The sequence below is a fragment of the Pleurodeles waltl genome, chromosome 4_1, assembly GCF_031143425.1.
Source record: "Pleurodeles waltl isolate 20211129_DDA chromosome 4_1, aPleWal1.hap1.20221129, whole genome shotgun sequence".
NCBI lineage: Eukaryota > Metazoa > Chordata > Amphibia > Caudata > Salamandridae > Pleurodeles > Pleurodeles waltl.
The window spans coordinates 843205174-843218596 of NC_090442.1; the positions used below are offsets into that span (position 1 = coordinate 843205174).

Below are 13423 nucleotides of genomic sequence, written 5' to 3' on the forward strand. Positions count from 1 at the left end.
GACACATCCCCTGGTCTTCCACTGAGCACTGGGTTTGGCTGCAAGGCCTCTAGGGAGAAGTCTCCATGGGCCAATTCGCATGAGAGATGCCGAGACAGGATTACCGAACACAGACAATTATGGTGCAGCATGTTTTTTTAAGCCACACAGTGATTTGCTATGTGCCTGTCACTTGCGCTTGACATGATATTCGTTTCTTCTTGTCCAGTGCCAGTTACGGGGCACTGTGTCTGCTTCACATTTGTGCCTTAGTGCTGACTGCATGGGAACAGGTTTGGCGAGACTCTGGCACTTTGTTTGTAAACTATACAGCTATATATTTTGAGTGGCTGAGCACAGCAGGCATTGTTATCATTGTCACAGCTGGAGCCCGATGTGCAACCTTAACCCTATTACTATTGGCCCTGTTGGGCTAGAGACAAAAGGAAGAAACTAAAGTCTGCTGAAAAGTTGTAAGATTACCTTTGTGCCCATGCAGTGATCACACTGCGCTGCAGAAGAAAGCAGAACATTCAAAATCTGCCCCCACCACAAACATCCTTTATGTTAGTCCTGTTTGACCACTTTGTTCGCTTGCCAAGTCAAACTTACCCCCCAACCTTTACACCCCACCACTCTGAAAAGTCAACAACGGTCACTGATTTTGAGATGTGTTGTGACATCCTTCAGTGATGCCCCGTTTGAGATTTAGGGGCAACAAAATGTTTTCACATCCGCAGCCATCATGGTTGACCTTTTGCATGTGTAATCAATTGCAAGATAATACAATCAATAGATTAAATACAGAAATGTGTACAAAGTCAATGATTCTGCAATAACATTTATTTTATGTTCTATTTCAAAATTAATGGCATGGTTTGCTCATATATATTTCAAATCAAATACGACATTCATATAGGTTTTTCTAAACTTAGCCCATCACTACATCAGGATACTTTATCCCATAGATTTTCAGAGAAAGGAGGAATAACGTGATCATGATTTTGTATATCGCCATGAACATTGTCACTCTTTTCATTTTCTGCAAATTGTATTTTATCATGTTGAAAGGCTGCGTTATCCCTTCCACTCTGCTCCTTGTCATCTGAATTTGGCGACAAATCTAAATCTTCAGTTTTGTCTTTCTAGAAAGGAAATAACATAGTCTCAATCAGTGATTGAAAGAAAAAATCTGATGAACAAAATTACAAGCATACACTCTCAACACATAAAAGTAGCATGATAAATCAATATGTTTAGATGTTTCATGCTATTACAATTCTTTCTTCACGAGGCTACAGCAGAGCAAGTGGAGGTTAGGTACTTTTTGTACTAACGTGCTTATGAAATGAAAGTTTACTCTACATTTAGGCATGCTCATTGGGAAGTAGGCAGCGAGACCACTGTTCTAACAAAGAGAGGGTTGTATCCAACCCTTTGGGTGAAGGAGAGACTTCATAGAGATAGAATTATCAGAAAGACAGTGCAGATTCCACGCATGCTGAGGTTTAGAAACAAATGGGAGTTTTTAAAATGAAGAGATTATGGGTCAGATGTACTAAACTTTTTTGAGGTCTCAAACAGCCCGATTTGCAGAATCTGGTCATTTACGACCACAAAAAAGCATTTTTGGAATGTGCAATGCCAAATTGCGATGCAGTAATTTGCTCCTGAATCACAGTTTGGTTTTGTGCTTTGGTATTTGGAAGAGGCGTTTTTAGGGTGTCCCTTCCATACACCGAATAGCAGTGGTCTGTATTAATGTTTTGAGTCCGAATTCCGGTTGCAAAACATTAATAATTTACCACCTCCTTGAAGGAATTCGCAAACGATTCTCAAACGAGAACGGGTGCCCAAGGACCCCTTCCTCTTTGAGAACGTAAACAAAAATACTTTTAGGAGTAGGTAGTAGCACAGCCTAGTCTGAGAAAATGAAACATTAAAATGTCATCTTCTTTTTTTTAAACGCATCCTGTTTTCCTTTAAGAAAAATAGACTGCATTTTTTCCCTGGAAGGCCACCTCCCTGCGACGGTTATAATTCCTAATGGATCACAAACTGTAACCTACCTTATTAATATTCATGAGGTAGGTCGATTTGCGACCCCACTGGTAATCATTATTAAATAATGCAACGTTTTCTTACAATAGGAATTGAATTCCCTAATTGCGATTTTTTCTATGATTTACAATTTGGAAATCTCAATTTCTAAGCTTTGTACATCTGACCCTAAGTGCCTGAAGTAACAGAAGGCTTAATAGGAAAACACACAACAGCACCACCAAAAGGCATCTGTTTCACAACAATCTCCTGCTGATGAGGTATTATCCACAAGGTTTAGTTAGTTTGGAGGCCGCCCACGTAAATGCCCAGGAGCAGCAGCCTGGAGAGGATGGCCAGGAGGACCAAAAGTGTGTGCAAACGTTGGTTTTGCTGGGCACTGTCTGAGAGAAGGTTGTCTTCTCAGCCTAGCTAGTTTCCAGTGCAAGAAGATCACATCACATCACTCCAATCCTGTTCACTCTATAACAGTTTGCAAAGCAGAACAGTAAGGTGCCAGCTATGCTCTGTATAATTCACAGGGCTTTATTCAGCGGTACTGCGTTCCACATGCCCCACAAATTAACCATCTCAACAGGCATCACTTAACTCCAAAGTGCTGAATCTTTCTGCCTGAAAGTCCCCTCTGGAAAAAAAACAATGAAGCAAGCTTTACGGGGACTGCTCCCAAGCTATGGCATTGCCTCTCTATGGCTATCAAGACATCATATGACAATTTCAAGAAAGATTTTAAGGATCTCTTTTTTCAAATCCACTTCTTGATAAATCTAGGTGACTATCATCCTTGAGTTAATGGTTGATGCTTAGAGGGCATGAGATCCATTTACTAGAACAGGAGACCACTTTTAGATGTCATGCACATGATAAGGTCCATAATTTCAATCACTATTACGTTCTGGATCTAAATTTAGACTTATTATGGGTTGGTTAGGCTCTAGTTCACTTCTAACTATAATACTATTAACTACCCTGATGGAGAGCACGTTTCATTTTGGATCTAAAATTCAACTTCATTGTGCACTTCACTGTATCATCTGTAAACAAACTTGTGGTAGAAATGTAATTACTGATAGAGAAGGAATTTTAGTGAAAGTCCGCACCTTATTGCGGCAGAAGTCAGGCAGTGCTCATAATCTGGTGGATGGATGGTCGCTGCCGCGGTGGTATGTTGGAAGCTGTCACCGCGGTGGTAGGCAGGTTATTACTGCCAAAGTTATAATTAGGGCCTTTGAGACGGCCTATCGCCATGGTTTCCGTCATGAAAAACATGGCGGTAGGCCCTATCGATGACAGGGAATTCCTTCCCTGTCACCAGTAAGCGTCTTTCCCAACCCCCAACACTCACCTGACACCTCCAACTCCCCTCTACCCAAACGCACCCCCACCCCGATTCAAACACCCCACCCCCTACAATACACACATTCACCCCCCATAAACACACACACATGCAGACACGCACACAAACACCCACACGCACCATGCATACACCCATTCACGTACACTGGCATAAACGCATTCACTCATTCACTGGCATACACGCATTCACATATGCATTCATCCAGACCTACTCACACACAGACACACTGACATGCAGGCACACACTTACTTCACCTTTCTTACAGGCATTCACTCACACTCACACGCATACAACACAACACACACAGATGCATTCACACACGCACTCACACACTCAGACACACACACACAACACCCCCCACCCTCCCACTCCCCTCTCCTGTCGGACGCCCGACTTACCTTGTCCGGCGAGAAGGTCGCCCGGCAGGGAACGGGAAGAGGCACTGCTACCGCCAGCAGCCCCCCACCAGCAGAACACCGCCAGGCCGTATTTCTGCTCAAAATATGGCTGGCAGCGTTCTAATGGTGGGACGGTGCTGGTGTTAGCAGCGCCAGGTCACCACCGTTCGCCAGTAGGAACACTGCCAGATTTCTGCCCTTATTGTGGGGGAAGTCAGGCAGTGCTCATAATCTGGCGGACGGATGGTCGCTGACGCGGTGCTATGTTGGAGGCTGTCACTGTAGCGGAAGGCGGTTATTACCACCAAAGTTATATTTGGGGCCATAGTTCCTGGCTGGTCACAGCCACAAGCTCAGGCCACTTAAACCTACAGCTGTGAACGAGTTAGGAGCTCCTTCCTGTTCAGCATAGTGTCTCAAAGCTCAACAAAGGTTAAAGGCACTAACTAAGGAAGAAAGGTGGGTATTCACCCCTTAAGGTAATTGTGCAGCCCTCCTAGGCAGGTAACATTCAAAGTACATGGATCTGACATCTGAATACATTTTTTCATCATTTGCATCTTTTCATTTTCATCATTGTTATCCAGGTTTGAAAGTGACTGACTTATGCATCTATTCATTAGGACACTTGAAGGTTTTTGAACAGTGTTTGTTCGTTGTAGCAGAACTTTTGTGAAACATGAGTGATATTAGTTTTTGTCAGTAAGTATTGCCTACACGCTCAGATTTCCTTCTCTGTTTAGTAATGCGGTGTTGCGATTTTTCTCGCCAGGTTGAAATCGCCCTGAAAAGATTGTTCTTAGTTTTATTGTCTGTGCGGGATTGAATTAACTATGTGTCAATGTTTCTAATAACTTGAACTTAACAATAATGTGCTATAATGTTAGTTCTACAGTATCATGGGCTGTTAGTTTTTGTTCATTGTTTTTTATTTATCTGGATGCTGCCCAACATTGTTGTGAGTTTTTATGCCTCCACTAGGTTTGCTGTTGTGGGCATACGGCCGTTTTTTCTTTATTTTCTTTAATTATATTCCAAGGCACCAGCCTCTATGACACGAGAGTTTACACAGGTTTGCACACGATATGGATTTCTATTCTGCTGTTTTGATACTGGGGACTTTCATACTTGTGTGAATTCTTGATATTTTTCTCATGATGTGATTTGGACTTGAGAGTGAATTGGTCATTTTTGTGATTACCTCATCTTTGTTTCAATATCGTTGGGTGAGCCTACTTTGCTGATTTATTTAATTCTTAGCATGTTTATGTGTTTGCACGTAACGGGAGAATAAGTATTTTTTTATATTATCACCTCTCACCAGATAGCCTCACAGGATTTGAAATCAATAGAAAGGGCTGTTTGAAACCACAGCTCTTGAGACACGTGTTGGCAACTTCAGTATATGTGGTGATCTCCGTATCTGTATGATTCTTGAGATTATGTACTACTCAAAGGTATCTTTTGTTTGAATGATTATTTCAAAATGAATATATCTTTTCTGATACAGTTGTGCTTTATAAGAACAGCTCTTATTGTACTGTGTATAGAACTCCTGGCTACACACTACTCTTTTTTTTGGGTTTAACCTTCAAGTACAGTTAGGTGTTGTCTGCGTTGAAGTGGTGTGTGATGTTCGAGTTGTTAAGGAGGGCATCCAGTGTACAGACTGAAAGAGTGGAAGAGAGGAAGTATACTTGAATGACACCTTGTTAAAGTCGAATGAGGTCAGAGGCGGTAGTCAAAATTGTATGATTTTGAGGCATTTGTCCTGGTATGGGGAATACCAGTTTAGCAGTGCTTCTCTCAAACCCATTTTGTGTCTCCAGGGCCCATATTTATACTTTAATGGCGCCGTATTTACGTCACTTTTTGACGCAAAAGCGGCGCAAACTTATACAATACAATGGTATTTTGTAAGTTTGCACCGCTTTTGCGTTAAAAAGTGGCGCAAATGCGGCGCTAAAAAAGTATAAATACGGGCCCAAGTGTTTTGAGAACGGTAGGATGACTGATGGTATCCAAAGCTGCAGAGAACGATCAAGGAGAGTGAAGGGGTAATAGTCACAGTTAAGAAGATCATCATAAACAACTTGAAGTATTGCCATGTTGGTGTTACAGCCCGTTCCAAAATCTGATTGTAGGAGGTCAAGAAAATTATCATTTTAAATGTATTGTTTCTTCTGGGTTTCCACATAGCTTTTGAGGACCTTAGCCAAAAAGGAAAGATTTGATACTGGGTGTTAGCTGTTAACATTTTCTGAGATTTCAGGAGGAGGCGGTTGTAAATAAATGCCTCTTTTTGGCATGACCACCCCCATTTTTTGTGGACTTCGGTTACTTGTTTTTTCACTGTGTGCCAAAGTGCATGTGCTTTGAACCCTAAAACATGTTGAAATTGGGCATGCCCCTTGTTGGCATATTTAACTTGCCTACAACTCCCAAGTTTACAGTTCAAAGTGTACCCAGGTCCTGTGAGATGGTGGTCATCAGTGGATTGCAACACCCATTGCGAACCCACTACAATGACAGTGCACGCATGACTGCAGGCCTACTGTTGTTGCCTGGCTGTTGCATTTTTAAACTCCAAATTCACCCAGTCAAAATAATCCCTTTTCACAGGTGTAAATATTCTTTTCAAATATGAATACGTCATCTCTATGTAGGCCTTATTGTCCATAAGGCAGAGTGCATGGCATTTTAAAGTAAGACATGTAAAAGTTTAATGGAATGGCGCAGACAGGCTTGCCTTGCGCCGGCATTACGCCAGCTGCACGTCTGCGCAGCTGCCTCCATTAAGAGTCCGGGGTTTCTGACAGGCTCCTTCCGACATGTCTGTGATTGGTTCTCCCAAGGCCAATCAGAGTGAGCAAAATTGCAAGATGGAAACACAGTGTGGTATGTATAGTAGATTAACCGTTGTATTTGAAATTGGCTTTTCATAGGGCATTTATATTAAAGATAGAAGCCTCCTCCCAACCCTTAAAAATAAATAATATCCCTATTAAATGAACCAATATGGAAGATTTTTTTTTTTTTTTTTTTCCTCACAAATTGTACCCACTGGCTAATCCCTATATACGTATAAGCAGCTTCAAATAATCCCATTAATGTATCCCTTGATTTCTCAATCGGTTGAGGTGTGAAATCTCCTAATATGCTATGGATTTGTTTATAGGTTATAGGTTGTTTTGGGTGTATTCTTCACATATTCCCAGGTATTATATTGTTTCCAAACAAATCATCTATTTTTCCTGTTACACTTATTCCCACCTCTTCAACTCCTTCTACAAAAGTTGAGGACTTATTAGTTTCCGCATGATATATTAGAATTTTTAAAAACTACCAAATCTGATGTTGCTGCTTATAGTAACTGCAAATTGTGTGATGGGGTACTAATTTAGGATTCCTTAGTATTCTGTAACTTTTGCTCTGTAATTATTTTTCTTTCATCATTTCCATTTAATATTCATCGAATAGCTTTAGGCTACTTAGGTTGTAAAATCTTGTATGAGTTAGCAAAATGGCTGCAAAATACTCCTTAGATGTGGAAGTGCAATTCCAACTTCTTCATTTAAAAGATGCAATTTTCGAAGACACTTCTGCGGCTGATGTTTACTCCATAAAAACCTGGTAATCACTACCTCCATTTTTTTTTAAACTGTTGGCTTAAGATAGATGGAAGAGTGGTAAAAAGAAAATTAAACTGAGGTAGTATATACTTTTAAACAACTGACACTCAACCAAGTATCAATATTGGGCGATTTTTCCATCTGTTTAACATTGAATTGATTTCCTGTAGCATAGAGTTGTAGTTTAATTTGTATAATTCTCTGATATTTTTATTTTCAAATATTATATTGGTTTATGGTTATAGTTAGGGTGTAATAACTGAGAAAAGGTTTCTAAATTATCATTAAAAAGTAAAATCTCTGATTTATCAGTGTTAGCCTTACAGCCGCGAGCGCCATGAAGAGAGCAGTTCTATCAAAAACCTGTTAAAAAACTTTGATATCATGTTGCAAAAAGAATACCATGTCATCTGCGTGACAGGTAAGGTTGGTCCAATTAATCCATTCCCTCTCAGTACACTGGCTAAGGGTTCTATGATAAATGTGAGCAGATAAAGTGAAAAAAGCCAGCCCTGTCTGGTGCCCCTTGTTATACAGTAGATCATGCCATTCACCCCTTCTACATTCCGACAAGTAACCTGATGACTTGATGAGGAAAACCTATCATTTGACAGACTTGTTCCCCACTTACCAGGTCCAATTCTTTTTCAGTATCTAAAAATAGAATAGAAGGCTGTTGCGATGCAGCTAAGGCAAGGGACACCAAACTGGTTACACGTGGACATGTGTGCAAATACGTGTGCACCCTGGATACCCTTTGGATGATTTGCTGCACTTTATACATAGAGTTAACATAACAATATAACAATATGTGCAGGCTGCATGTGAGACTGCAGTAATGCACAGCCTGTTTGCTGTACACAGGTAACCTGCAAGTGGCAGTTGTGAACGGAAAATTCGACGTGTTAAAATACCGCTTTTGACAGGCCTAAACCTTCCTTTCAAATATTAATAAGTCACCCATATGCAGGCCTTATTGCCCATAAAGGCAGAGTGCATGATAGGGCATGTACAAATTATTGTTGAAGATGTCCTTACTGTGAAATATCTGCAAAAGCGATGTTCAATGCAGTAAGGCTGACTGCTGCCATAGGGAATCATCAAGCCACATTGTTACATTTATTAAATGCAAAATTTGGCTTGGTAGAAATACTTATTTAGTTCAAAATAATTGTAATTTATCGGATTTTAACGCATTGTTTTAGAAATGGCACTTTATGAAAGTTGCCGTTTTCCTAAAGTGTCTGGGTCCGTTCTATGAGCAGCCAGCTGCCTGGTCTGGTGATGGGCCTCATACTAGGAAATGTGTAGGCAGACATTGGATAAAGGGCCCTGGGTTTAAAGAGAAGTGGGTCTTACTGACAGGATTGCTAGAGAGTAGCCACGCCCTTCCTTGATTGCACATCAAAGGAACTTAACTCCAGCACACAAAGAAACCAGGCACCAGGCCTACCTTTGCCTTTATTTCATAGGCCAGTCTAGTGCCAAACCTAGGGGAAAGGGAGGAACTGGCCAGAAACAGGTTTAGAGTTAGACAAATGGGTGTCCTCCACCCACAGCTGGCACTGAGCATAAAAGTGGCTTCCCCAGACCATGAGGGGTGAAAGACCCTGGGCCCTGACTGCAATGGCAACAACACAATGAACAACTAGAAGGACAAGTCCACTGATGCCCTAATTGACTGAGGACTCTGTCTGTAACTGACCCCAGTTCTAGTGGGTCTCTCCAGGGTCAGTGATGCTGGCCCCTTTACACCCCATGAGGACCAGCTGGGGGAAGATCTGGCTTTCTGCGCCACAGCAGGGAGAGAGGAGCACAACGAGCCAGTCAAAGGTGAAAACTGGTGCAGACAGCCACAGAAAGAGGCTGCCTGCAATGTGTGCTCCTTTAGAGGCTAGTGCTTGCTACCAGGAGCAAAATGAGCCACAGATTATCAAAATCAACCCAACAGGGCCAAGGTATGGCTGTTTAAAGGATTTGATATTGGACCCACTTTGTGCGAATGGAGGGCTTGGGGCTCTGCTGCAACTCCTCCCATTTTCATCAGGGAGGTACAAACCCCTGGTGGATGTCGCAGCATGAACTTTTTGTTAAATTGCCCAGGGAGGGGGACATGTGTGGGGTCTACTCCTCAGACTCTCTTTGGGCCCAGGACACCACCCCAGGTCCCCGAAGACAAAGACAGGGTCCTGGGACCCATTCCCAAGACTCAGAATAAGACAAAGGACCCCCCTGCCAATGGTAAGGTCAGATTCTACCAGTAAAACAGCAAAGGAAATGCCAGTTCTCCTGCTCTGCTGAGGTCGGCGTGCAAGGTTGGGGCTGCTGGACAGCTGGGAGTGGACTCCCCATGCTTCCCCCACTGACTTGCCTGCACCTGGGTGTCCAGTATGCACCCAGGATTTACAAAATAGAAAAAGAAAAGGAAGACACGCTGCTTTCCAGAGCATAACTGTTACATAATCAATATGTACATTATTAAATGTAATAACATAATCTGGTGTCTTCCTATGGAACAGCCAGTCTTGTAACAGTGAAAATAGCTGTTGGGTCTTGTTAGATCTGACAGCCTTAGGATAGTCTTCCCCCAACTTTTTGCCTGCCTCCCTCTATTTTTCTTTTGCCTGATTTTAGGATTCTGCGCACTTAACACTGCTGACCAGTGCTAAAGTGTTTGTGCTCTCTCTCCTAATCATGATAACATTGACTCATACCCAATTGGCATATTTAATTTACCTATAAGTCCCTAGTAAAGTGCAATAGATGTGTCCATGTCTGTAAATTAGATGCGACTTGGGGGCTTGCAGCACAGATTGTGCCACCCACATAAGTAGCCCCTTAACCATGCCTCAGGCCTGCCATTGCAAAGCCTGTGTGTGCAGTTTCACCGCCACTTCGACTTGGTATTTAAAACTACATACCACACCTTAAAATTCCCCTTTTATTACATATAGGCCACTCCTAAGTTAGGCCCTAGGTAGCCCACAGGGCATTTTACTTTATGTAAGTAAAAAGCAGGACATGTACTTGTAAGTTTTACATGTCCTGGTAGTGAAAAACACCCAAAGTTGTTTTTCACTGTTGTGAAGCCTTATCATCTCATACGCCAGCACTGGAAATTCCCTATATACTTTGAAGTGGTCATTTCTGATCTGATAGGAGTGGCATTGTCATGTTTGGTATAGCTGGAAGGGAAGTGACCAATCTTGGTTACTGGTGAAGTTGAATTTAACATTACTATTTTCGAAATGTCACTTTTAGAAAGTAGGCATTTCTCTGCACTTACTGCTGTCTGTGCCTTACAGCCTGTCTCCAATCCATGTCTGGTCTGTGGTGGTTGACAGCTCCCCTTGTGCATTCCACCCAGACAGCCATAAACACAGGACCCTGAAGTGCATCTGCATTCATCTGCATACTGATGGATCTTCCTTGGGAGGAAGGGTGAAGGGGCTCTCACTTGCACTACAAAGGCTAGTCCCTGATCCCACAGAAAGGACTGATAATCCACCACAGAACCCCTGGCAGACGAGACTGGGCTGAAAGGCATATGTGGGTGTATATGTACTGGGCCTGTGACCTCCTAAGATCAGACACTTCTGGACCGACAACTGGACTCTGTCAGAAGGACTGCCGTGCTGCCCAAAGGACTCATCTGGACTGATTTTCTGGAAGGACTGCTCTCCTGCTTGTTGCCCTGCTGCCTGCTGCTCCCTGACTCTGCTAGAAGGACTTTGCCTTCCGCCCACAAGTGATCTCCAAGGGGGTGTTAGCTGGCCTCCTGTTAAGAAGTCTCAGGCCCATCAAAGACTTCCCCTAAGGGAGAAAATCCATTGGGGCGTAAAAATCAACGAAACGCATGTAGAATTGACGCAGCACCTGTCTCGGGCTGAAAAATTGCTGCAGCACCTACAGAATCAACCCAGCGCCTGTTTCATCATCACAGCACGTTTGCATTTTGCACGCATCATCCCTAGGCATCAATTTGTCATCAAACCCCACACCGCAGTTGGGAATCAAGGCTGCGTGCCCGGATATCGACACATCACCTTGCTTGCGAGGAAATAATAAATGCATCACCTCCATCGCACCGGAAAAATTAAGAACTATTTTCCTAAGTTGGTGCAGAGTACTTTTTGTAGTGTTTTTTGCAGTGTTACTGTATGAGGTATTGCACAAATCCTTTACACATTGCCTTTTAAATTAAGCCTGCCTATTTCTCTAATTTCTACCAGGTCTTTTTCCCTGTAAGGGCAATGAAGAAGTTGGAATGGCACTTCCACATCTAAGGAGTATTTTGCAGCCATTTTGCTAACTCATACAAGATTTTACAACCTAAGTAGCCTAAAGCTATTCGATGAATATTAAATGGAAATGATGAAAGAAAAATAATTACAGAGCAAAAGTTACAGAATACTAAGGAATCCTAAATTAGTACCCCATCACACAATTTGCAGTTACTATAAGCAGCAACATCAGATTTGGTAGTTTTTAAAAATTCTAATATATCATGCGGAAACTAATAAATCCTCAACTTTTGTAGAAGGAGTTGAAGAGGTGGGAATAAGTGTAACAGGAAAAATAGATGATTTGTTTGGAAACAATATAATACCTGGGAATATGTGAAGAATACACCCAAAACAACCTATAACCTATAAACAAATCCATAGCATATTAGGGGATTTCACACCTCAACCGATTGAGAAATCAAGGGATACATTAATGGGATTATTTGAAGCTGCTAATACGTATATAGGGATTAGCCAGTGGGTACAATTTGTGAGGAAAACAAAAACAAAAAAATCTTCCATATTGGTTCATTTAATAGGGATATTATTTATTTTTAAGGGTTGGGAGGAGGCATCTATCTTTAATATAAATGCCCTATGAAAAGCAAATTTCAAATACAACGGTTAATCTACTATACATACCACACTGTGTTTCCATCTTGCAATTTTGCTCACTCTGATTGGCCTTGGGAGAACCAATCAGAGACATGTCGGAAGGAGCCTGTCAGAAACCCCGGACTCTTAATGGAAGCAGCTGTGCAGACGTGCAGCTGGCGTAATGCCGGCGCAAGGCAAGCCTGTCTGCTCCATTCCAAGCCTGCACAGCGTCAGGGGCCAGGCACTCTGCCCCTTTTATTGTCTCTAGGCTAGTTTACTCCATCTCTAAATTTGCATCCTTAGAAACTCTCCACGGTTCTGTGGCATGCTAGTGAGGGCCGCAGAGGATCCAACATTTAGCTACAAGTTCTCAAGCTTTAGGGTTGGTCCTGCTGAGTTTCCAAGGAGGTCGTCATTCCTACCCTTCTTTATTGCGCACCCTTTTTCGGCTTACTGGATACAAGCTTTATAGTAGTAATTTTCGATCTTTGGTTAACACCATGCCGATATTTATGATTTCATCCATCACAATGCACCAGATGCTCTGTGGCTCACAGAGACTTGTCAAAGCCGGTTCTCGGTAACAGGACACACTTTAGCACTCCCTCATATTATCTAAAAATCTCAATAGAACCAGAAGCAGAGGAGGCAACATTGTCTGTTGTCATTTACAATGACACATAAACGTGCAGTCTGTCTCAATGCACCATCACAGATTGTGAAAACCCCCATTTTAAAATTTAATTGAACAGTAACTTTAGCTTTTCAGGACTTCTTATTTATCCTCCCCCTGGCCCTTCCAAAGCCTTCAGGGAGGCACTAACTAATTTTACTGCTCCTTTGGCCATCAAGCTATCAAATTTTAATATTCTAGGGGATCTTTTTCTTCATTTGGATGCCACCCACTCTGCTGGCCACCCTTGAGACCCGTTTTTGTTTTAATAATCTCAGTTCCTTATGGGTCGCCACACCTTTACCTATGTACTGGACTAATCATTTCATGATCCCTCTCTCCATACGCCCATGGACACGCTGGCTCCAAACTGATCCTCAAACGCCGTTGGCATAAACTTGACCTCCAAACATTTGGCCAGTTTATTCAAACTAGCCATC

At 42.2% G+C, this 13423-nt stretch overlaps 1 protein-coding gene across 1 annotated transcript in view; it reads right to left on the reverse strand.

The window, feature by feature from the left end:
- Window positions 1-926: 926 nt before the first annotated feature.
- Window positions 927-13423, reverse strand: part of LOC138287201 (sodium-coupled monocarboxylate transporter 1-like) — a 566599-nt gene continuing 554102 nt past the window's right edge. Inside the window, exon 16 of the mRNA XM_069227561.1 lies at window positions 927-1124. Coding sequence (XP_069083662.1) covers window positions 927-1124 — 198 coding nt within the window. The remainder of the gene's footprint in view (window positions 1125-13423) is intronic.